Here is a 25792-nt window from a genome sequence, read left to right on the forward strand (position 1 = left end):
CATCTGAGGACATGACGTCTTCAACATACATTATCATTCCTACAAGTCATAATAATAAGTTGATTTTCTTTTTTCTCCGCTAGCTATGTAGTTTCATTCAGTTATACGTATCTTGTTTAAAACCGAGAGATGGTAAATAGGAGACGTCCAACAGGCGACTTGCACAGTATGATATTGAATCTTACAACAAGATATGAAGTGAATAGAAAAGTGCCAGAAGACAATAGAGAATAAAAATTTTTCGCGGCGGTGGTGGGGTTTGAACCTGCGACCTTATTGGTACGACAACTCCGCCTGGCAGGTGAGAGCGTGGCTCTACCGTGTGAGCTATCCACGAACACAAATATTCGTTTCAAACTCAAAGTCATTACTAGATCCCTCTCTCACCCACTTCTTGAGACCGCCGATTCGTTCGTACACCACCATCGCGAATAATTTTGACCAGCAGTTAAGCTTAATAGCCAATATTCTCAACACAAACATATAACATAGAAACGATTGAGACATTGAGTATGCTCCGGTGTATGGGGTGAATTTTTAATTCAGAAAAGTGAGTGGAGCAGGCACTTATGTTGGTAACAACAAGATATGAAGTGAATAGAAAAGTGCCAGAAGACAATAGAGAGCATACTCAATGTCTCAATCGTTTCTATGTTATATGTTTGTGTTGAGAATATTGGCTATTAAGCTTAACTGCTGGTCAAAATTATTCGCGATGGTGGTGTACGAACGAATCGGCGGTCTCAAGAAGTGGGTGAGAGAGGGATCTAGTAATGACTTTGAGTTTGAAACGAATATTTGTGTTCGTGGATAGCTCACACGGTAGAGCCACGCTCTCACCTGCCAGGCGGAGTTGTCGTACCAATAAGGTCGCAGGTTCAAACCCCACCACCGCCGCGAAAAATTTTTATTCTCTATTGTCTTCTGGCACTTTTCTATTCACTTCATATCTTGTTGTTACCAACATAAGTGCCTGCTCCACTCACTTTTCTGAATTAAAAATTCACCCCATACACCGGAGCATACTCAATGTCTCAATCGTTTCTATGTTATATGTTTGTGTTGAGAATATTGGCTATTAAGCTTAACTGCTGGTCAAAATTATTCGCGATGGTGGTGTACGAACGAATCGGCGGTCTCAAGAAGTGGGTGAGAGAGGGATCTAGTAATGACTTTGAGTTTGAAACGAATATTTGTGTTCGTGGATAGCTCACACGGTAGAGCCACGCTCTCACCTGCCAGGCGGAGTTGTCGTACCAATAAGGTCGCAGGTTCAAACCCCACCACCGCCGCGAAAAATTTTTATTCTCTATTGTCTTCTGGCACTTTTCTATTCACTTCATATCTTGTTGTTACCAACATAAGTGCCTGCTCCACTCACTTTTCTGAATTAAAAATTCACCCCATACACCGGAGCATACTCAATGTCTCAATCGTTTCTATGTTACATGTTTGTGTTGAGAATATTGGCTATTAAGCTTAACTGCTGGTCAAAATTATTCGCGATGGTGGTGTACGAACGAATCGGCGGTCTCAAGAAGTGGGTGAGAGAGGGATCTAGTAATGACTTTGAGTTTGAAACGAATATTTGTGTTCGTGGATAGCTCACACGGTAGAGCCACGCTCTCACCTGCCAGGCGGAGTTGTCGTACCAATAAGGTCGCAGGTTCAAACCCCACCACCGCCGCGAAAAAATTTTTATTCTCTATTGTCTTCTGGCACTTTTCTATTCACTTCATATCTTGTTGTTACCAATATAAGTGCCTGCTCCACTCACTTTTCTGAATTAAAAATTCACCCCATACACCGGAGCATACTCAATGTCTCAATCGTTTCTATGTTATATGTTTGTGTTGAGAATATTGGCTATTAAGCTTAACTGCTGGTCAAAATTATTCGCGATGGTGGTGTACGAACGAATCGGCGGTCTCAAGAAGTGGGTGAGAGAGGGATCTAGTAATGACTTTGAGTTTGGATAGCTCACACGGTAGAGCCACGCTCTCACCTGCCAGGCGGAGTTGTCGTACCAATAAGGTCGCAGGTTCAAACCCCACCACCGCCGCGAAAAATTTTTATTCTCTATTGTCTTCTGGCACTTTTCTATTCACTTCATATCTTGTTGTTACCAACATAAGTGCCTGCTCCACTCACTTTTCTGAATTAGATATTGAATCTTATATAGATCAAAGTTGACGTCACTCAGGCCTTTGTTATTGTTTTTTGCCATCCACATTTATGAGTAATTCTCACTTAACTACACAGAGTTTTGTGTGTTGATCAGAGTATGCGCTTGGTTAAGAAGCTCTACAACATTGCTATCCGGAACTATAACTGACCAACACACAAAACTGTGTAACCATGAACTTTTTAATAGTCTGGATAATGCAGTTGTGAGAATTACTCATGAAGGTGGATGGAAAAAAACAATAACAAAGACGTCAACTTCGATCTATCTATAAATAGAACGAAGATGGCGTCACTCATGTCTTTGTGATTGTATTTTGCCATCCGCGTTTATGAGTAATTCTCACTAAACTGTATTAACCAGACTATAAACGTTCAAGGTTACACAATGTTTTGTGTGTTGGTCCGTTTTACTTTCGGATGACAAAGTTGTGAGCTTCTGAGAAAGCGCATACTATCTATAATCAGTTGGGGGAATGATGAAGCATAATGAAGCATTGTGCGTGTCTACATGAACACAAATCTCATGATTCAAAATTTTAGAAAAATTGTTATGGACATTATTGTAATGTAAATTATATTCTGAAATAAACGGATTATTGATGGGGTGTCTCTTGAAGACCGTAGGATTTTTTTTCGGACTGCACGACGTCCATCTCATCATGCATCTATGTGCAGCTATGTGGTCTTGTGGTATGGCACTCGCTTTCGGATCGGAAGGTCCTGTGTTCGAGACTCGCTTGGCGCACAGCTGAGTTCTAGGAAAAGGCTCTTTACCCACATTCTCTCATCACGTATAAAATGAGTATCTGGCCGTTTACAGCGTTGTCTCTGTCAGAAAAAAAACTGTAATATCGCCTAACAGGCATCATTTCTCGTTCTACATGTTATGTGTTGGTCAGGGACCATTTGTAAAGCTTTTTTAGCACGTTTAGTGGATATTGCTCTGGATAAAAGCTCTAGTTTAAATGCTCACCTTTGATTCAGTCTCTCATCACACGCTAATTGATTACATCAGCCTTTTCTTTTTCTTTTCCTTCTTTAAAAAAAAAAATTAAATTAAAAAAATCTTATAACGGCTACTCGTGGAGTGAGAGGAAAATACAGATTAAAAATAAAGTTATCGGATTCTATTTATAGAAACAGTTGCAAGTCACATTAATTTGATCCTGAGTTTTGCGATCATCATCATTGTTCCAACACCGAACCCACTCCACAACATCTGGGGAGCAGACTCTTAGATCATGATCAGTGCAGGTGTGCCCGCCCTGGTATTCTTTAAGAATGTGCTCCATCACCTGCTCTGGGCATCCACATGTACACAAGCTGGTCTTGGTCAGCCCCTACTTTTTCATGCTTCCAGTTGTTCTTCCGAGTCTTGTCCTTGTTCTGTTCAGTGTTACCCATTCATTCCTGGGGAGCTCAATTCCGTAGGACAGTTCTTCTCTTGGGTCTTCAACGGCTATATAATTTGCGTGACTGCCCCACTCCATCCGTGTGGCAAGTCTGTTGACAGCTGTATGGTCACGGTTGACGCTTTCTTCCGTCACGAAGCTCTTTCTTGACTTCAGTCTACTTGTCCTTGAGTTGTGGTCATGGAGTGGGTGCCTTGTGTCTATTTCTTGTTTAGACTGACTTCTGGGCTTTGGAAGCAGTGGCTCTTCAAATGTGGAGAGGTACAATGCCAGCCAGCTGATGAAAGACTGGAACAGCAGTTTGTTTCAAGTTAACAGTAATGATCCAGCAAGTGTTATGAAGCTCAGGGTCATTTTTTTTTTTGGCATGGCATGATCTTGCCCAGACTGGTTAGGCGTATTCGGGTGATGAATAGCAGAGGGCTAGTGTGGTTGTACTCGCTGTTTTTGGATCCGCTACCCATGTAGTGTTTTCCAGTTTTCTTAGGAGGTTGTTTCTTGTGACCACCGTTGCTTTTGATTTCTTTGTGTGCTGAGAGTAGGACAGTGTGCGGTCTTAGGTGACACCGAGGTACACTGGAAATAATATGTTCAGTTTTCTATTGTCTTGGCGGTGTTTTAAATGGAAGGCACACGCTTGCGTTTTCCTTGGAAATTATTTTGGGTTTCAGTATTGCATTAAATATATACATTCACTTATCTATCCATTAATTATTTATTTGTGTTATTTTCATATTTTTATTCATCCCTTTAAATGTCTATTCATTTACTAATTTTCTTCAGTACTTCTCAACACTCATCTATTTAAATCATTTTCTTGTTTGTTAGTTTGTATTATTTTTGTTTATTCTCTTTTATAAAAATTCTTCGGCAGTATTTGCCTGTTGAAATCACCTATCACAACCATTGGGCTTTCACTTGTGATGGATGTAACTGGCCATTTGAATGGCGTTGTAGGAGGTTTGTAGACAGATGCCACATTGAAGTGTGTGCTTTCAGTTCTTAGAATTTCCACATCACTTACTGTCATGTGCTGGTTGTATGTCCCTATTGATTTGTCTTTGATGTGAATATCGCTGGCCTGTTGTATGACGAGGTGTATGCCGGGGGTGTTTAGTGCCAAGGTCTTGTTTGTCTCTTGTAGACAAAGTATGTTTGCCTCGAGGTTGGACTATTTCTATCTTTGTTGATGACAGTCCTTCTGCGTTGAAGCTAACAATCTTAAAATCGTCCATGGTGCGGGCCGAGGGACTATCCTTTTACTATCCCTGATCATGGAAGAATGTGTTGTTGGTGTTGTGCGTGTTGTAGCAATCGGTGTCCACACACACACACACACACGCACACACACACACACACACACACACATATATATATATATATAATATATATATATATATATAATACATACATACATACATACATACATACATACATACATACATACATACATACATACATACATACATACAGTATACATACATACATACATACATACAGTATACATACATACATACATACATACATACATACATACATACACACACACATACCAGTCATCAACATCCATTCTCAGTACATGACCCCAACACATTTTTCTTTATGCATCAATAAGATAATTGGTGTACAAATTTGGCCAAAATACTTTTACCATATTCTCCTCAGACATTTATTTTGCACTTGAAGGAATCTGTCTGTAATTATTACCGAATACAATTCTTGTGATTGTTATGAGTATGAGTGTATATTTCCAGTGATAATTTTTAATTGATTTACATCTGATGTGTATGTTTTAACAGTGTTGTAATGAACAATATTTTGCATTTAATTGAAAAAGAAGAAAAAAAAAATGGTCCTTTTATTGATCGAAAATAAAGATCTGAACAAGTGTGTATGAAACAGTGCCAGATAACGTTTATAATGGACCCTATTTTGCGTCAATTTTTTTTGATTTCCATTTCAACAATGACAATGAGCCCATAATGAATTCGGTTATAAGACCTGAAAATAAGTGCACGTCGGTGTCAGACAAAGCAAGGAAGAAAAATATAAGACAAAAATCCCCAAAAATCAGTCTTCCTCGACTGGGGATCGAACCTTAGACCTTCTGATTACCGGTTTCTTTCTTTGTCAGGCACTGTCTCATTACACACTTGTTCAGATCTTACACCGGTGCCAGATTCCTAATTTCTTATTGATCGAAACTTTTCGAGAACGTAATCTGGTATAAGCACTCTTTTAGAAAGAAATTCTAAATGGTAGTGATAGAGGGGATCAGTACTAGTGCTGGGTCGAGTTTGAAACGATCAAATCGAGCGGGTTTTCGATCGAGTCCTCTAAAATCGAGTCGGTTTCGGGCGGGTTTCGAGTCAGTGACGTCATCGAGCAGTGATTCGTTTGAAAAAAAAAAAAACACGAGCAACTCGTTTGCCACAGGAAACTTCACATACCCCTCCCTCTCTTATGTCTGTGGCTGGCTTGACTGCAGCTGGTTATGATGGGGGCTGCCAGATGGCCAAGTTCAAAATTGGTTACTAAGAAACGCTTTTCTATTATTATTCATTTAAAAAAAATAATCTTTTATTTAAAAAAAATGAAAAGATAAGTTTATCCAACTGTAGTCGATTGTTTTGTTAATCAAAACAAATGAGTTTTTCAAGGGAGTCAGAATGCTTGTGGTGTTGGGCTATTTGGGGTCTATTTGACTACTTGGGCAAGAAGAAATCTGGCTGTCTGGCAGCCTTGATTATGATCGTTCGTCGCATCACACACACATACACACATACACACACACACACACACACACACACGCCATCAAACAGTTGTTGATGGTGAAGGGTTGAGACCCCCCCCCCCCCCCCCCTCCCACCACCATCATCCCGCTGTCACCTTAACATTTCATATTTATGTCGCGCCAAAAGTTGTCGGCCGCCCCCACCTCCCATAATTTGTCACTGGTCGTCATCGCCTCTTGTGTGTGCGGGAAAGGTCGTGCCTTTCATTTCATTATTTGAAAAATAAATGAACAAGAATGGTGTGTTTTTATTAGGTAGGTAGATAATAATAATATTTAGCAGGTTCCACACCCAGACACACACGGATTGCCCGGACACGATGATAACGATGCCGACGACAATGGATGACGATGATGATGATGATGATGATGATTATCGTGTTTCTGTTTAAAAAATGAAATACTTTAGCAGGTTCCACCCCACCCCCACACGGATAGACCGGACCCGAAGATGATGATTGTGGTTTTGCTGGCTGTTACGGCTGTGATGAGGATGATGATAATGATGATGATGATGATGATGACGATGGCGCAGATGGTGATTATTTGTTCGGTCGCTCAGTGGTACGGTGTCTCTTGTCACAAAATCAAGCCTTGTCAATGGCCGGATGAGTGACAGTGATTGTTGAAAATTGTGATCCAGACGTTAAGTCCGTATGTCAGGCACTTGACTCAGGTGTGAATGTATTCTTATCTTATAAGCAATGACGGGTATTGTAAAGAGCTTTAATACAAAAAGACTCCAAACAGCGATCGGTACCTACTGTACGAAATGGATGTATGGTCGATATGGCGTGCCGGAGGAATAAATTAAATAAAATATTGTGAAGTTCATTGAGCATGGTAAATCCTTGGAAATGCGCTTTGAACTAATACACCTGCTAGACAACTCCGATTCCAATATAAACGACTGATTAATATTCCCATATATAAACTATAGTTAGCTGAAAATCTTTCTTTGTCGGGACTCCAAAAGTATGGAACGAATTAGACAAAGAAATCAAAGGGTCTTTTAGGAGCACTGATTGATTTTAGATTGATTATTACATTGAAATGTGTTGATATTTATTTTATCCATTATTATTAGGGTGGTGGTGGTGGTGGTGATGATGATGATCCCGCTGATATGATGGTGATGATAAATAAATTAAACATAATTCCCTTTATTCATCCCATAGGGGAGATTCGTCTTTCGGGTCTATTCTAAGGGAAGACTGGAATAACCCAAGCGATAGCCGCAGTGCAGCGCCGCAAATTTAGTTAGGGCAAGGTGACTTGCTCAAGACCACTCAGCGGCGGGTGATCGAACTCGGTACCTTTCGGGTGCCAACCAAAGACCGTACCGCTGCCCCTGATGATGATGATGATGATGATGATGATGATGATGATGATGATGATGATGATGATGATGATGATGATGATGATGATGATGGGAACTAACAAAGAATACACAGGCATCTAAAATTGAAACATTCCATATTCAAAGCTAATGTTTTACTTTAAAAAATTGAGCTTTACAATATCCACTAAATGTGATCAAAGCGCTTTGTAAAGGGGTCCCCGGTCAACAGCAACATTTAATATGTAGGACGGGACATGCCGCCTGTTAGGCGATATTACAATTTTTCAGACAAAGACAACGCTGTTAACGGCCAGGTACTCATTTTACACCTGAGTACGGTGAGAGAATGTGAGTAAAGAGCCTTGTCCAAAGACTCAACTATGCACCGAGCGCGAGGCTCGAACCCAGGACTTTCCGATCCCAAAGCGGGTGTCATACCACTAGACCATTATAATGCACGAGAGCCATGGTCGACTAGAGTACTACCTATAGTTACGTCATGACTAGACCACATAGCCGCACTACTGTAGGAGTGTTCATTGATAGAGGGATGCGTGTGTGTCATAGAAATAGCCTTAGTGTGTGTGTGTGTGTGTGTAGTGTGTGTGTGTGTGTGTGTGTGTGATAGTCAAACTTTAGTAGGTTTAATGAAGTCTTGTCACACACGCGTGATACACCTATACGAATTTCCCTGCCACTGCCACCCAGACACACTAACATCTGACAAGGAGTGAGGGCTGTGGAAGAACCACAGACTACCGTGTGCAAACATTGGCGATTGGTATCGGATGGCAAACTGTGATCGTTTGAATTTGAAATGATTCGAAACACTCGTTACCCCTCCGCTCGCTCGAATCCTGATCGTCTCAAGCTCGTCTCACGTGTCAAGATCGTCTCAAGCTCACAACCCGCTTGATCGTTTTACGATCGAGTGATCGTTTTACTAACTCGCTCTTCCGGCATTGAGATCGAGCACTGACTCGTGGCTTGGCGCTCGGTCGTCGATCGAGTAAAAGCGATCAAATAACCCAACACTAATCAGTAGCCAACTTTTTAAAACAACAGTTGAACAAATTTGCACTTTCACTCCACTGCAAACTTTGATTTAAAAAATACAAATATCTGAAAAGTGCAGAGTAAGTCAACTCAGGTGATTTCTCTCTCTCTCTCTCTCTCTCTCTCTCTCTCTCTCTCTCTCTCTCTCTCTCTCTCTCTCTCTCTCTCTCTCTCTCTCTCTCACTTCGTCGAACTCCTCTACTCTCTCTAACTCTAACTTTTTGTCACTTCGTAGTAGTCGTCGTAGATAGTGATAGGCTAGCACTTACTTTTTTTTTTTTTAAATTTCCCTTATGTTCCTAAGTTTACTCTTAGTCTCTCTCTCTCTCTCTCTCTCTCTCTCTCTCTCTCTCTCTCTCTCTCTCTCTCTCTCTCTGTGCCTCCCTCCAACTCCAACCCTCTCTCTGTCTCGTCTTCATCATGTAAATAGGGAGTTTAATAGAAATTCTAAATGTACCTCACACACTTGAAACCAATGTCATATGAAAGAGCTGGCAACACAGATTACAAAACAGTTTGAATTTTGTTTGTATCTTGATTAGAAATGTAGTTACGGCAGTTCAAAGTCTGAAATTTCAGACCGATTTTTACCCCAAAATTACCATTGCAAAGTTGTGACCGAAATCGCGTGATGTTAATAAAAAATGGTTAAAACAGTCAATATTGAGTAGGCAGTTTAGTGAGCAGCAGCAGTGGCAGTCAAATTTTGACCCAACTCGCCCATAGGAAAGTTGTGACCGAAAATTGCCGTTCGCGTTTTGGGGGGTTCAATTAAAGATGCATAACTTCGTTATAAAGAGGAATATCGCAGATATTTTGATATCATTATTTTCGTCTTTCAATTTCCTTTTAAATGGTGCCAATTAAGGAAAAATCCATTAATAATTCCAGAAGTTATATGAAGTTAAAATTTGGCAATTTTCAAATGCATTTATTTTTTTATTTACCGCGTGTGTTTTTAAAATTTAAACGCTTGTTTTTAGAATAACATCTAAACTTTATTCATGCCAAATTTCAGGGCTCTATATCGATGCGCAGACACCTTTTAACTCTGCGCCGAAATGCCTTGTTTACATTATCTTCTCATCATGGCTGCCGGACGATATCGATATTCATATCGATATTTTAAACTTAGTTATGTATTATGTTAAATTTAGTCCATAATATTTTCAGTACTATTATTTGCTATGTTTTTATTTTGAATACATACTTTCCAACTTTATTTATAGGCTTTTTATAGTTTTTGTTTTAAAAGTTCGTATATTTCTTCTCTTTGTGAAATCCGATATTAATAATATCGATATTTTAAAAATACCAATTGCTTTAATTTAATTTTATTTTACTTTGCCATCAAGTCATCAAGTTTCTTTCCCATATGTTTAGATATGTTTATCATTTGTATCCATATTCTAAAGGCCTTAGCATTAATAATTATTATGGTAATGGTAAGAAGTTCTATTAGTTTTGACACCCCCATATATTGAGAGAGAAGGGGGGAGGGGGTAGGGGGTAGGGGGATAAAATTATATTAATTGTCAGTTCAAATGATGTAATAGCAATAAACCCAAAGTGGTTCAGCAGAATTTTTTAAAGTATTAAAAGCCATAACTTTCCTTCTAATTAGGTATAATAGGGAATCTGTTTCAATTTATTTGAACTTTTTCAATCTACCATTTTATTTATATGCAATTAAATTGCCATAGGTAAAAATAAACTCATTATGACATTACACAACATGTTTATATCTTTTCATTTAAATACTCTCAAACCCTTTTTTATTCTCTATGTATTAATTAGAAGAGGGGAATTATTTGCAAATGTTTCAATGAGATATTGGGGATAAATCCAAAAGTGATAGAGCAAATTGTTTCTTACGTCTAGCCGAGTTTTTGATTATGTAACATTTGCGTCATATTATGTAATAATGTGTTAATTTGAAATGTTTATCTTCCTCTTTATTAATGTAAATGCATTGTCCTCGATAAGACGAACATTTTGGTATACAATATATGATAAGAACTCCATATTGACTGTTTTAACCATTTTTTATTAACATCACGCGATTTCGGTCACAACTTTGCAATGGTAATTTTGGGGTAAAAATCGGTCTGAAATTTCAGACTTTGAACTGCCGTAACTACATTTCTAATCAAGATACAAACAAAATTCAAACTGTTTTGTAATCTGTGTTGCCAGCTCTTTCATATGACATTGGTTTCAAGTGTGTGAGGTACATTTAGAATTTCTATTAAACTCCCTATATTGAGTTCTTATCATATATTGTGTACCAAAATGTTCGTCTTATCGAGGACAATGCATTTACATTAATAAAGAGGAAGATAAACATTTCAAATTAACACATTATTACATAAATGACGCAAATGTTACATAATCAAAAACTCGGCTAGACGTAAGAAACAATTTGCTCTATCACTTTTGGATTTATCCCCAATATCTCACTGAAACAATTGCAAATAATCCCCTCTTCTAATTAATACATAGAGAATAAAAAAGGGTTTGAGAGTATTTAAATGAAAAGATATAAACATGTTGTGTAATGACAAAATGAGTTTATATTTACCTATGGCAATTTAATTGCATATAAATAAAATGGTAGATTGAAAAAGTTCAAATAAATTGAAACAGATTCCCTATTATACCTAATTAGAAGGAAAGTTCTGGCTTTTAATACTTTAAAAAATTCTGCTGAACCACTTTGGGTTTATTGCTATTACATCATTTGAACTGACAATTAAAAATGCATGTGCTAAAATGCATGTGTACAAATGTAGATACTTTGTTAAACAAGCGTTTAGAGTTGTCTCATTTTCTTTTACATGAGCAGCCAGATATTTTCTTTGTATCAGAAGTTTTACCAAAACATTTTAAGTTGGCTGTACAGAAAGCTGAAGTTGACATGGATGGTTATTGTTCATTTTCTAATTGTTTTGACAACCAAATTAACGGCCACAGGGTATCATCATTTATGTGAAAGAGGAGATAGGTGCACAAGAAATCACCCTGACACCTGACCAAAAGTTAGCTAATGAGAGTGTTTGGATCGAATTGAAAGTGAGGGATGGTGAAAAATTACTAGCTGGATGTGCGTATAGGTCTCCAACTAGTTCCCCAGAGAACACCAATAAGTTGTATCAGACTATGCTGGACCTTACTAAGGATAGGGCATATGTATTAATCACCGGTGACTTCAATCAACCAGATGTTGATTGGGTAAATGAGACAGCCTCAGGCAACAAAGCATTAGAATTCTTAGAGTTCTATAGAGACTCTTTCCTCTATCAGCATGTTAAGTCGCCAACGCATTTTCGAGGGGATCAGAAACCAACACTCATAGACCTAGTTTTATCATCTGAAGAGAGCATGGTGAAAAATTTGACTCATAACGCTCCCCTTGGCAAAAGTCATCATCATGTTTTAGCTTTTAACTTTGTGTGTTGCACAAAAATTGAAGTAAAGAAAGAAAGACGGTATAACTACAAAAAAGCTGACTTTGATAAACTGAGAAAGTGTGTGAATGACAGCAATTTACTTGCCAAAATTCAGGATAAGGATGCAAATGATACATGGAACTGCATCAAAAAGACTGTAGAAACTGCAACTGAGGAATGTATTCCTAAAAGTGGATCAGGGCCTGCAGGCAAACGCAAGACACCTGTCTGGTGGAGTGAGATGGCTATGTCTAAGTTACGTAATAAGAAACAGATATACAAGAAATACTTGGGAACACTAGACCAGAGAGACTGGCTAGCCTACACAAGAGCCAGGAACCAAGCAAAAGTGGCGTGCCGGAAAGCAGTTCTAGACTATGAAAAGTCTATAGCGCAAGATGCGAAAAATAATCCAAAGGCATTCTTCTCCTATGCTAAGAGTAAGATGAAAGTGCAAGAAGGCCTAGCCGACCTCAAGGACAATGACGGTAAACTTGTGTCAGCTGACAAAGATAAGGCAAACCTCCTCAATACATTTTTCTGTAGTGTATTCACAAACGAGAGAGTGGAGGATATTCCTGATTGTGAAAAATCTGAAGTTGACTCTTCTCTTAGTGACATTATATTCACTTGTAAAGATGTGTGGAATAAGCTTAAAAATTTAGGCTCCTCGAAATCCTCTGGCCCTGATGGGATACACCCATGTGAACTAAAAGAACTGGCAGAACAGCTAGCAGAACCCTTAGCAGAGTTGTTCAACAAGTCACTTAGGGAAGGGAAGCTGCCCAGCATCTGGAAAGATGCAAATGTAACTCCACTTTTTAAAAAGGGTGAGAAGAGCAAAGCAAGTAACTATCGTCCGGTATCATTAACGTGTGTGATTTGCAAAATAATGGAATCCGTGATTAGGGACAAAGTAGTCAAATACTTAATGGAACAAAAGTTGCTGTCTGAGTATCAACACGGTTTTATATCCAAACGCTCATGTACCACTAATTTGTTAGCTGCTCTCGACTCTTGGACTCGGTATTTGGACAGTGGCATACCTGTCGATGCAGTGTACCTTGATTTCGCCAAAGCATTTGACAGTGTTCCACATCAACGCCTTATTAAGAAACTTGGATCATATGGCATCAGTTCATGTTTGCTAGCTTGGATCTCAGATTTCCTGATTGGGAGAAGACAGCGTGTTAGGGTGAACGGCAGTTTTTCGGACTGGGCACCAGTATCGAGTGGTGTTCCGCAGGGAAGCTGCCTTGGTCCAGTTTTGTTTGTAATATTTATTAACGATCTTCCAGACGTTGTGGACTCTCTGTGCCAAATGTATGCAGATGACACTAAGGTGTTCTCTAGAGTAGACAAGGAAGAGTTCATAACTCAGCTCCAAAGTGATCTTGACAGCTTGGTACAGTGGGCTGATAAATGGCAGCTTAGGTTTAATGCAGATAAGTGCCATGTCTTGCACTTGGGATATAGAAACCCGCACCATCAGTACACAATGAGAAATCATGACTCTAGCGAGACTGTCATACTTCAGCCTACTGAAGAGGAAAAAGATTTAGGTGTGTTAGTAGATCAGGAACTGAAGTTCTCTAAGCACATAGAAACCCAAGTAAATAAAGCAAACAGAATCGTTGGCCTCATTAGGAGGTCTTTCACTCATCTTGATAGAGATAACATGAGACAATTGTTCACTGCACTTGTACGTCCCCACTTGGAATTTGGCAATGTAGCATGGGCACCACGACTACAGAAAAACAAAGACCTCATAGAAAGTGTTCTAAGACGCGCAACTCGGGTCATTCCGGGATTCAAAGATCTAGAATACACAGAAAGACTGAAAAAGATAAGAAAACCTAGCATGCAGAGGAGACCTAATTGAAGCGTACAAATACACACATAATTTATACTATGTTAGCACGAGCCCTCTAAATCTTGATTCCACCAGCACCACCAGAGGACACAGATTCAAACTCTCCAAAGAAAGGTGTTCTCTAAACCTTAGGCAGAACTTTTTCTCAGTTAGGGTAGTCGACAAATGGAACCGCCTGCCTGCAACAGTTGTCGACGCCCCTTCATTGCAGGCATTCAAGTGCCGTCTTGATGCTCATTTTGAAACAGAAAAATATGTAAAGTTAAATTCAGACACCTCCTTCCACCATGTGGCATGCCCAGTTTTGAGAGACTTGAATTATATACGTTCACGAATGCACAAGAGCAGATAAAAGGCTGTAAAAGCCTACATAAATCTGGACTTATATCGTATCATATCATCATATTAATATAATTTTATCCCCCCACCCCCTCCCCCCTTCTCTCTGTATGTATGGGGGTGTCAAAACTAATAGAACTTCTTACCATAATAATTATTAAGGCTAAGGCCTTTAGAATATGGATACAAATGATAAACATGCTAAACATATGGGAAAGAAACTTGATGACTTGATGGCAAAGTAAAATAAAATTAAATTAAAGCAGTTGGTATTTTTAAAATATCGATATTATTAATATCGGATTTCACAAAGAGAAGAAATATACGAACTTTTAAAACAAAAACTATAAAATGCCTATAAATAAAGTTGGAAAGTATGTATTCAAAATAAAAACATAGCAAATAATAGTACTGAAAATATTATGGACTAAATTTAACATAATACATAACTAAATTTAAAATATCGATATGAATATCGATATTTTCCGGCAGCCATGATGAGAAGATAATGTAAACAAGGCATTTCGGCGCAGAGTTAAAAGGTGTCTGCGAGTCGATATAGAGCCCTGAAATTTGGCATGAATATAGTTTAGATGTTATTCTAAAAACAAGCGTTTAAATTTTAAAAACACACGCGGTAAATAAAAAAATAAATGCATTTGAAAATTGCCAAATTTTAACTTCATATAACTTCTGGAATTATTAATGGATTTTTCCTTAATTGGCACCATTTAAAAGGAAATTGAAAGACGAAAATAATGATATCAAAATATCTGCGATATTCCTCTTTACAACGAAGTTATGCATCTTTAATTGAACCCCCCGAAACGCGAACGGCAATTTTCGGTCACAACTTTCCTATGGGCGAGTTAGGTCAAAATTTGACTGCCACTGCTGCTGCTTACTAAACTGCCTAATGTAAAAAAAAGTAAATGTAATCATTGAATTGAATCATTGCATTGTCATTGACAATTGATAATAAAAAAAAATACACTACACACTACACCAAATTGCTCCTTCAAATTCAAATGTTATGATTACAATTATAAATATTATAATATGGCGATGTTGTGAACGGATTTCTCAATCTCGTTCATGATATGTAAAATAAAGGAAAAAGTTGAGAAAAAGTCTCCACCGAAGTGGGCGTTCTCCATATATGTTAATGTTAAAGGACATATATGGGCGGTTAAAAAATGCCATATTTCAAGACATAACGCGAGTAGTCCGGGAATGTCCACCTGGTAATAAAAACAAGAGTCAACACTTGACTAGTATATAATTTCAATCAACAATCCATAGTTAAGTAGTAAGAAAAAGAAGAGCTTGGGAAATGAATGCAACCCCGTTTTTATACCCAATGTGACGTCACAAACTCAGGGAAGAAATAACACATAAAAGTGAATTGAACTCACAGTGACACCCAACGCCAACAGGTTACCCAACATGAAAACATTTCAAAACAACAACTCAATAGCCAAAACAACTCAACATTGAAACAACAATAAATAAGTTCCCACAGCGACCTCTCTAAAAAGCAACAAACAGATTGTCTCAGCCCACACCTACATCGCATTATTTTCCCTGTTATCTGTGATATTTTGAAAGAGGCTATCTCTATTGACTATTGATCAATAAATAAATCCATCAGGAAAAAAATTGAAGGAAAGTATTTTAATTTTTTAAAAGGCCAGCTGTATTTCTCTGAACACATGGGGAAAATAAAGTTAAACTCTATTTCTCTGAATGCTCTGAATAGCTTCCCGTGGCTTGTGGATTACGGACGTGACGTCGATTTAAAAGTAAATGCTCAAATGTTAGAATGGAATGGATAGCGTTTTTTAGCCATATTGTTGACAAATGACAGATTTTATCTAAGGTTTATGTGTGGGTAGGGGGTTGCGGAATCGTCTCGCTTTCACGATTACTCCAAAAGTACTTAGTACGTCTAGATAGCAATAGATCCTGATACTTTTTACCTCACACAGCACTGTATGAGATATTGTTGCTTTCAAATAATCTAATACATATACTGTTCCCTATTGGCAAAAGAAAACCTCTCAAAAAATACACACACAAGCACACACTCATGTGTACAAAAACAGGAGTCAGTTAAGGACAGGAGCAGCGTGACTCAGCAGTATGGTCTTTGCTCGGACCTGAAAGGTGCCAAGTTCGAATACCCGCTGCACTGTGGCATTGAGCAAGTCACCTCTCCCTAGCTCAGCCTAGCTCAGCCCCAGCTGCACTGCAGCTGATGCCTGGGTTATTCCAGTCTTACCTTGGAATAGACCTTAAGACAAATTTCCCCTATGGGGTTAATAAAGGGAATTTTTGTTTGTTTTTGAAACATTATAGGACAGGACCACAGAATAAAGAACCTTATTCTGTGAGAGGACATTGCAACGCAGGATAGGAGTGTAACAGAAAGGAGGGAATAGAAGACAGAGCACCCAACCATCGGCAAAAGAAAATCTCCAGAATCCACACACATTCATCATACACACACTCTCGCAAATAATAAAAAAATCTTGAGAACGGAAACCATTCAGAGAAATAGAGGTCAAGTTTATTTCCCCAAGCGTTCAGAGAAATAGTCACTTCATTTTTAAAAAGCATTATATACTGACTTGACAAGGCTTTGGTTTTCAGTTGTCTTTTAACTTTTAGGGGTCGCCTCTACCCCCTAATATTTTTCATCATAAAAATAAAAATATATGCATTATCATTATTCTTTTTCAGTTTCTTCATCATTGCCCCTTGCAGCATCTGTGGTCTGTTTGGGTTCTGAATTTGATATGCCTTATGCAGACACTCTTATTCCTCAGCTTCTACTTCTATTCAGAATCCTATGTTATCACTAGTGATCAGCACTAGTCCTGCTAGGGACATACATTGCAAGCAATTGGTTACTATCACATGTGCTGGGCCATATTTGGGCCTGGCATGATGCACATATAAATAGGGCTTGTGATTACTTTTTTTCATAATATTCATTTTTATTTTAAATTTAAACTTTCAGTTTCCATCAAATCAGATCATGGGGCTTTCTAAATATTGATAAATAGCTATTAGAGAACTTTTCTTGTACTGATTTTAAATCTTGATATAATTAAAATACTTAGATTTAGATACTCTTGTCTCTACATTATGGCCTTCTCTAACTATAAGTATAGAAGATTGTAATTTGCCCATATTATGCCTCTAATTTTCTACAACTAATACTAATAATAGTATAATTATAGCTGTCTTTTATGTTCTCAGTTGGCACAAGAAATAAATATCTTTATAGACATATTGGTTGAAGTCATGGACACAAGCATATGCTGTACAGTTGGAATTGAAGAAATTTCGGCAACAGGAAATGTTGTAAAGAAGACACAACACAGGAATTTGACTGTAACATTGGGCCGGGATGAATTCCGTGAAGTGCAGATAAAGGTATGATGATGCTAAGTATTCCAGACCAAAATTCAGATTCAGTTATTTATTTAATTGATGTCGTATATTCTTTAAGATAAAACTTATTTATATTTTGTGCCATTATCCATCCTTGATGCTCGGAGGCCCATTGCTTATAATTGATCGTAAGTGACTCAGCGGTGCTATTGACTGTGGGCCTACAATAATATTATTATTACTCATGAGAAAGACATTTTTGTTTCTTTGGAAAAAAAAGGGGGTTAGTCGGGGGGGATTTTGGTAGAGACTCCATTTAACCGGTTTGTGTTACATTTAACAGTAGAAATTATATAGAAAAATTCTGCCACAATCAAAACTTTTTAATTTAAATTAAGCGTCTGTTCCAATTAAGCAAAGTTTCAATTAGTGGTTTTTAGTGTATTGCTACCACTGCTAAGAACTATTACTTGAAATGGATTTATTTTTTTCTCAAATTTTGTTACAAACGTCACACAGAAAATAACTTACATAGTTAACTGCGGTTCCCTGTAACAACCGAGTGATTGATGCTCTGCCGTACTTCTAGTTCTTGCTGTTTAAAAGCGAGGCTGATTATAAAGCATAATTTACTCATCATTCATTTGGTCATAACTACAGATCAATAGGCTTTTTCATGAAGGATGTGCATGTTATTTGGGCAAGTCTACAATTCCATTGATAAAATCAGAAGACCAGGTCTTATTGCAGTTACACATGCTTTCTAGGTGAAAACGGGATGATTCCATATCTAGTTGTAGATAAGTCAAACTGAGTTTGGAAAAGGTTAAACTTATAAAAGCGTTATTTTGAAATTACAAGATTTGATTATTCTCTGTTCATTCCTGTAGAATAATTAGTACGACAGTCTGTTTTCAACCAGAAAGTAAGATTTTGTAATTTTTAGTGACATTAAAAATTAAAATTAGTTGAAAATAGACAAATAATACAAGATTGACAATGTTCGATGAATATTATCATATTTTTGTTGGTGTAGGGCCATACCAGCAGGGGTTGATGTATTCTATTCACTGATGGCAAAAGTCAATATTATTTATGGAATTACTGGTTTGTACTAGTAGTAATTAACACCACTTTTTACTAGCATGTTTTTCCACAAATACACACATGAAGGAATATGGGAACTAACTTGGACACTTTATCAACAGCTTATATTGAAATACAAAACAGGTATCTTTCATTTTTTAGTCTTAATTTTATGGAGCTCTAAAGTTTGTTTGCGAATTGTTATTTACCTTTAACGACTATGATCCCATTTAAGCTTATTGATCTTCACGCTGGACAATGTAATTTATTTGGTCTTTTGGGTTGGGATGTTCCTACGTGGGATTTAAGAAAAAATAAATAGCAGCTATGTTTTTTAATTCACCAATTGAAATATATTTTTACTTTGGAACTTTGTAGAACATGTATTTGATATAGTATTGTTATGCCCAAACTTTTTGAACTTCTATTACATCCAAAACCATTGCCAGGTTAGATTTGGATCCCTTGTAAAACCATTTCTCTCTCTCTCTCTCTCTCTCTCTCTCTCTCTCTCTCTCTCTCTCTCTCTCTCTCTCTCTCTCTCTCTCTATCTCTCTCTCTCTCTTTCTTTCTTTCTTTTTTTTCTTCTTTCAATCAATCCAATAAAAAATTGTGACTTTGGTCTAACATTTGATATGAAATAAGTGTGTAAGATCATGCAAAAAATCACTTCTCACATTGGTGACTCTGTATAACTTTGATTTCTATTTCAGATATGTGGCTGTGTTTACTTTAAATGGTTAGTATTAATGATAATGACACATTAACTTTGTTTTATTTCAGATTTGTTTTCCGAAAAGGGAATGTAAATATGCTGTGAAAGAGCTATTGGTTCATAAGAAATTTGTCAAGGATGGGAAAGCTACAATTAAGTTACCAGACCAAAAGATTCAGTTCATGCTTTCCAACTGCCCACCAGATAAGCTAATGATGTTCATCAAAACTTTACAGGTAAATTTATGGTTTGGATAGTTCATTGTCAAAATGCAATCAGGTTTGTTGGAACTCGCTCGTATATTTTTAAAATATCAAGCAGATCATCAATGTTGGAGAGGCATGTCTGTGAATCCACTTTTTCTGATTTTTAGACAAATTGTCAGCGTAGAATACCCCCCTTTCTACAACTATTGAATTGTTATCTTTTTTAAAGAACATTTTAAAAGATTCTTTCATTCGTTCCAAAAGCCTTACCTGTACGTTTTTTTTCCCTTCCTTACTTTCTTGCAGACTAAATTAGAATGTTTGAAGCAAAAAGGATTTGTTTCAAACAGGTCTAAACTGTTCTCAGGTAAGCAGCATGAATTTGATGAAATTTCACCTCTCACCATCAAAGATCTCCAAACAGCACACCAGGCAAAAACAGCAGCTTCAGGAAAACTGTCATCTCTAGCCACATCTTCCTCAAATGCTGGTTGTGATAAAAGAAAAAGGCAAAATGTGGGTGATGAAAATATTCCCAATACGCAAAATCCCAAAGAACTTAAGAGGCAAAAATTGATGCAGGATCAAAATAGGCTTCTTCACTCTTCAAAGATTAATGGTATCAGTCCGTCCAAAATATTAGCAAAGCCCATCCATTTGAGTAAAGAACAAACACGAGTATTAGAAGCTGTAATGAAAGGAAAGAGCATTTTCTTTACAGGGAGTGCTGGAACTGGAAAGTCATTTCTTTTGAAAAGGATCATAGGTGAGTCTGGTTTTTCTTTTTTTCTTGTATTTTTTCTTTTTTCTTTTTTTCTTTTTTGTTGTTTTAGCATTAATTATACTATTATCGTTTGATACCTTACCTTTTATTTATCCTTATTTTTATAATTGAGAAATCTTTTAATTCTCTGATTACTGATGGGCTCAATATGATAAATTGCGATGGTGGGCAATATTGCTGTTTAAACACAATGTATATTTTTTAAATCTGGTTTTAATAAAGAATTATGGCAGAATGTAAACATATTTTTTAAACATAACAATAACATACCATGGCTAAAGACTAACATTAAGATTCTATCCTTTAAATGCTTTTGACATAAACAGGTCAAAGTGATTTATCAAGTAACACCAATGAATCATTAAACCAATGAGTTAGGAAACATTACAGGTCATTCTGAAATCTGTCAATCAACGTTTTAAAACTATCGTAGAGAAGAGGCATTCTTTGTTTCGAATGTTTCGAATCTAATATAATTCCGCAAGTTAATATTACAAAAGCATTAAAGATTTCTGTCTAACATAGTTACCCAACATAATAATCCATTTTTAAAAAAACATTTTTTGATGAATGCAAATAAAATGTCAAAAATGATGTCAAAATGTAGCCAAGCTAACATGTTGAAATGCCATTTTAAAGCAATTTTGCTCAGAAAAGTTGACCTTCACTGATCTAATTCTTTTATTATTAGATAGAAAACACAGAACTGAATGGGGTCGACATTGGGGATCATAGGTATATGTTAACCAGCTCCCATTCTTGGTCTGAGCTGGTAATCAGAGGGTCAAATATATATTTCAATGTAAATTTTAATATATGAATTCAATAACTCCTGAATCTAATTTAAGAGTCGTATAATTTACCAAATTATTACCAACAGTGGTGTAAAAATAAATGAAATAGATGTCAAATAATATAAAGTAATTATTTTTAGAGTCGTAAATTTAGATTTATTTTTATCTCATCAGGTGCACTGCCTCCTAGTCACACATTTGCCACTGCAAGTACTGGAGTAGCAGCCTGTCACATTGGAGGAACCACTCTTCACTCTTTTGCTGGTAGGCAGTGGGCAAGGATTTGGATTCTTATAACTTAAAAATAAATGATAGTTCTGTTGTAAAATTGAATTCTTTTATCATTTTTTTTCTTTTCCTCTTTCTTTCTTTCTCTCCTTTTATTTTATTTTTTTTTTCTCTGCTAGCAGTTTAATCTGCAGTCATCTGCATCATTATGCTAAGTTCTGCAACATCTCAACAATAGGTTGTAACAATCAAAATTGTTATTTCGTTGTAAAATGTATTATTATTATTATTATTATTATTATTATTATTATTATTATTATTATTATTATTATTATTATTATTATTATTATTATTATTATTATTATTATTATTTAAAAGAGAAAACGCGTAATTAAACAGTTTTGAGGGAGCAGTATTCTGGAACTTGAGCTGTTGAGCTATATCTAGTAGCCTTTGATTAAACATATAGCTTTGTATTCATAGTTTTGATTTATCTTCACTGCTTACAAATTTGTTTTTTTTTCCTGACAATCACAAGTTTCAATATTAATTTTACATTTAAAGAAGAAATTTTTACGTTAATGCTTGTATGAGTGTCTTGTAGTTATTTCTTTAACTCTAGATAGAGTCTTTTCATAGACATTGTATTTTAGAAGTAAGCAGACCTTCTGAAGCTTAGGTCTTTAATCTCTTCTCATGCTCCTTCCTAAAGTTTCATGTCATTGCTTTGAATACTTTGTCATTTTTATTTATGTTCATATCTTTTTATGTTTTTATTTAATTATTTTAAACTCAAATCCTATCTTCTGTGATTTGAATACTATTACACATTTCACTTTACTTTAACCTTTTAAATTACAGGCATTGGATCTGGCAAAGCCCCTATTCAGCAGTGCATTCAACTGGCCTCCAGACAAAAGGTTGCCCAACAATGGAAGACATGTAAACACCTCATTATTGATGAAGTCTCCATGGTTAGCGGTGACCTTTTTGATAAACTAGAGGCTGTCGCAAGGTACAATTTTCTATGATATTATATCAATGGCTTTGGTTGCGACTCAAAAGTACAACTCCAAAGATAAGCGATTAAAATTTTTTTGACGAAGATCAGTCTTTAACCAATATCCATTATATAAATATTGGCTAAAACTATCCAATGAAAAAGCTTTATTTTGACATGTGACAAAATGTTTTATGTCCATTGGGCTGTTATATATAATGTGGAACCCATGTATAGAAGGTCTGGATAAAACAATGACTTTGTTATAACAGAGGTTTTTTGAATCCCCATTTTTTTTCTTCCTCTTTGCTTTCCGTAAAATTTACTGGCAATAGGGGAGTAATTGGTTATAACAGGAGTGTAGAAACCCACTCAATCCTCCAAATACAGTACATTCGCCCACATTACGTTCAGGTAAGCCTACAGCTAAAGGCAACTGAGAGCTAGGCTATGCCTAGTTTGTGAATAGTCTCTCTCTCTCTCTCTCTCTCTCTCTCTCTCTCTCTCTCTCTCTCTCTCTCTCTCTCTCTCTCTCTCTCTCTCTCCTCCTCTCTCTCCCTCCCCTCCCCCCCCCCCCCCCCCCCCCCCCCCCTTTCTCTGTGTGTGTATAGGCTACTTTCTACTAAACTTCATCATTTTCGAATGACAGGGCCTTGCTACAGGCGGACTGAAGCACAAAACACACACAACGGTCAGTTTAAAAGTGAGTGAGTACGAGAAGGAGAGGGAGGGGGGGGGGGGGGGGTGTATTTCCCTTGAAATTCAGCTACAAGACTGGGTTATAACAGCAGTAATGCCGAAACTCCGGTTTCACCAGAAAAAACTCTGGTCTGGATTAAAAAATTCCGGGTTCCGGGCTACTTCCGTCAAATTCCGGTGAGGTCAATTTGTTCCACTACTTCTACAACCACCACCACATCATCATCACTACCACTACTACTACAACAACCACCACCACATTATCATCACTTCCTCAACTACTACAACCTCCACCACTACATCATCATCACTACCTTTACTACTACAACCACCACAACGACATCATTACTACCAATACTACTACAACCACCACCACCACCACCACATCATCATCACTACCACTACTACTACAACCACCACATCATCATCACTACCACTACTTCTACAACCACCACCACCACAGCATCATCACTACCACTACTACAAGCGCCACCATCACCACATCATCACCACTACCACTACTACTACTACAACCACCACCACCACATCATCATCACTACCACTGCTACTACAACCACCACCACCACATCATCATCACAACCACAACTACTACAACCACCACCACATCATCATCATGATGACCACAACCACCACCACTACATCATCATCACTACCACTACTACAACAAGCACCACCACCACCTCATCACTACCACTACTACTACTACAACCACCACCACATCATCTTCACTACCACCAGTACTACAATCACTACCATTAGGTTTTGGAGCTTTACTTCATTTAAAATAAGGAAACTTTGGGATTGTATTTGGCAATGTGTTTATATAGCATAATATAATTCTAATCAGTTATCTATTTAGAACTATACAATATGTAAATACAATGCCAAATACCATTCCAATTCACTTTTCTTATTTGAGGAAATTCCTCTTTCGGCATTGGAATTCCTACGAGTGGTGTCTGATATTCCTGTGAGAAAATTTACAGTTGGCGTCTCTGTAACAGGGATTTTAGGCTAGTCCCATCATCACTGTTATACTGAGGCTCAAATTTGTTTTTTAATCTCCTGCTTAGCTGGATTTTCCGTAGTTGAGCAGTTTGCAACCAAAGCCATCTATGTTAATGACACTTATAAAAATAATGAAATAATATTGATGATGATAATAGTTGCAGCTTATGTATTTCCAGTCAGTAAGTTGGTTTAGAGAAATATGAAGGCAGTGATGCCAAAACTCCGGTTTCACCGGAAAAAACTCCGGTCAGGAGCAAAAAATTCCGGGCTCCGGGCAACTTCCGTTAAATTCCGGTGAGGTCAGTTTGTTCCAAGGTTACCTCCCCCCCCCCCCCCCTCCAACCACAACATCATCATCACTGCCATTAGTATTACAACCATCATCACTACCACTACTACTGCAACCACCACCACATCATCATCACTACCACTACTACTACAACCACCACCACATCATCATCACTACTACTACTACAAACACCACAACCAAATCGTTATCACTACCACTACTACTGCAACCACCACTATCACATCATCATCAATACCACTACTACTACAACCACCAGCATCACATTATCACTACCACTACTACTACAATCACCACTACCAAATCATCATCACGACCTCTACTACTACAACCACCACCACCACATCATCACTACCACTACTACTACAACCACCACCACCACCACATCATCATTACCACTACTACTACTACACACCACCACCACCACATCATCACTAGCACTACTACTACAACTCACCACCACCACCACCACATCATCACTACCACTACTACTGCAACCACCACCTCCACATCAACATCACTGCAACTACCACTATTACTACAACCACCACCAACACCATTACATCATCATTACCACTACTACTACAACCACCACCACCACATCGTCATTACCACTACTACTACAACCACCACCACCACATCATCATTACCACTACTACTACAACCACCACCACCACATCATCATTACCACTACTACTACAACCACCACCACCACATCATCACGACCACTACTACTACAACCACCACCACCACATCATCATTACCACTACTACTACTACAACCACCACCACCACATCATCACTAGCACTACTACTACAACCACCACCACCACCACATCATCATCACTACCACTACTACTACAACCATCAGCACCACCACATCATCATTACCACTACTACTACTACAACCACCATCACCACCACATCAACAACACTACCACCACTACTACAACCACCACCACGTCATTGTCATCACGACCACAACTACTACAACCACTATACCACCACCACATCATCATAACTACAACTACTACTTCAACCACCACCACCACCACCATATCATCATCACTACCATTACTACTACAACAACA

The 25792-nt window shown here is 37.5% G+C and overlaps 1 protein-coding gene across 2 annotated transcripts in view; it reads left to right on the forward strand.

The window, feature by feature from the left end:
• Positions 1-8731: 8731 nt before the first annotated feature.
• Positions 8732-25792, forward strand: part of LOC144962834 (ATP-dependent DNA helicase PIF1-like) — a 30398-nt gene continuing 13337 nt past the window's right edge. Inside the window, exons 1-6 of one of the 2 annotated variants that reach the window (XM_078896146.1) lie at positions 8732-8871; positions 17717-17893; positions 19721-19888; positions 20165-20624; positions 21611-21700; positions 22526-22679. In XM_078896146.1, coding sequence (XP_078752272.1) covers positions 17762-17893; positions 19721-19888; positions 20165-20624; positions 21611-21700; positions 22526-22679 — 1004 coding nt within the window. In that variant the 5' untranslated portion in view covers positions 8732-8871; positions 17717-17761. Of the gene's footprint in view, positions 8886-17716; positions 17894-19720; positions 19889-20164; positions 20625-21610; positions 21701-22525; positions 22680-25792 lie in introns of both variants that reach the window. The other variant, XM_078896148.1, reaches the window with a different exon arrangement.

This window comes from Berghia stephanieae, chromosome 1, assembly GCF_034508935.2.
Source record: "Berghia stephanieae isolate SIO BIC M18660-M18661 chromosome 1, UCSD_Bste_1.3, whole genome shotgun sequence".
In the NCBI taxonomy this organism is placed as follows: domain Eukaryota; kingdom Metazoa; phylum Mollusca; class Gastropoda; order Nudibranchia; family Aeolidiidae; genus Berghia; species Berghia stephanieae.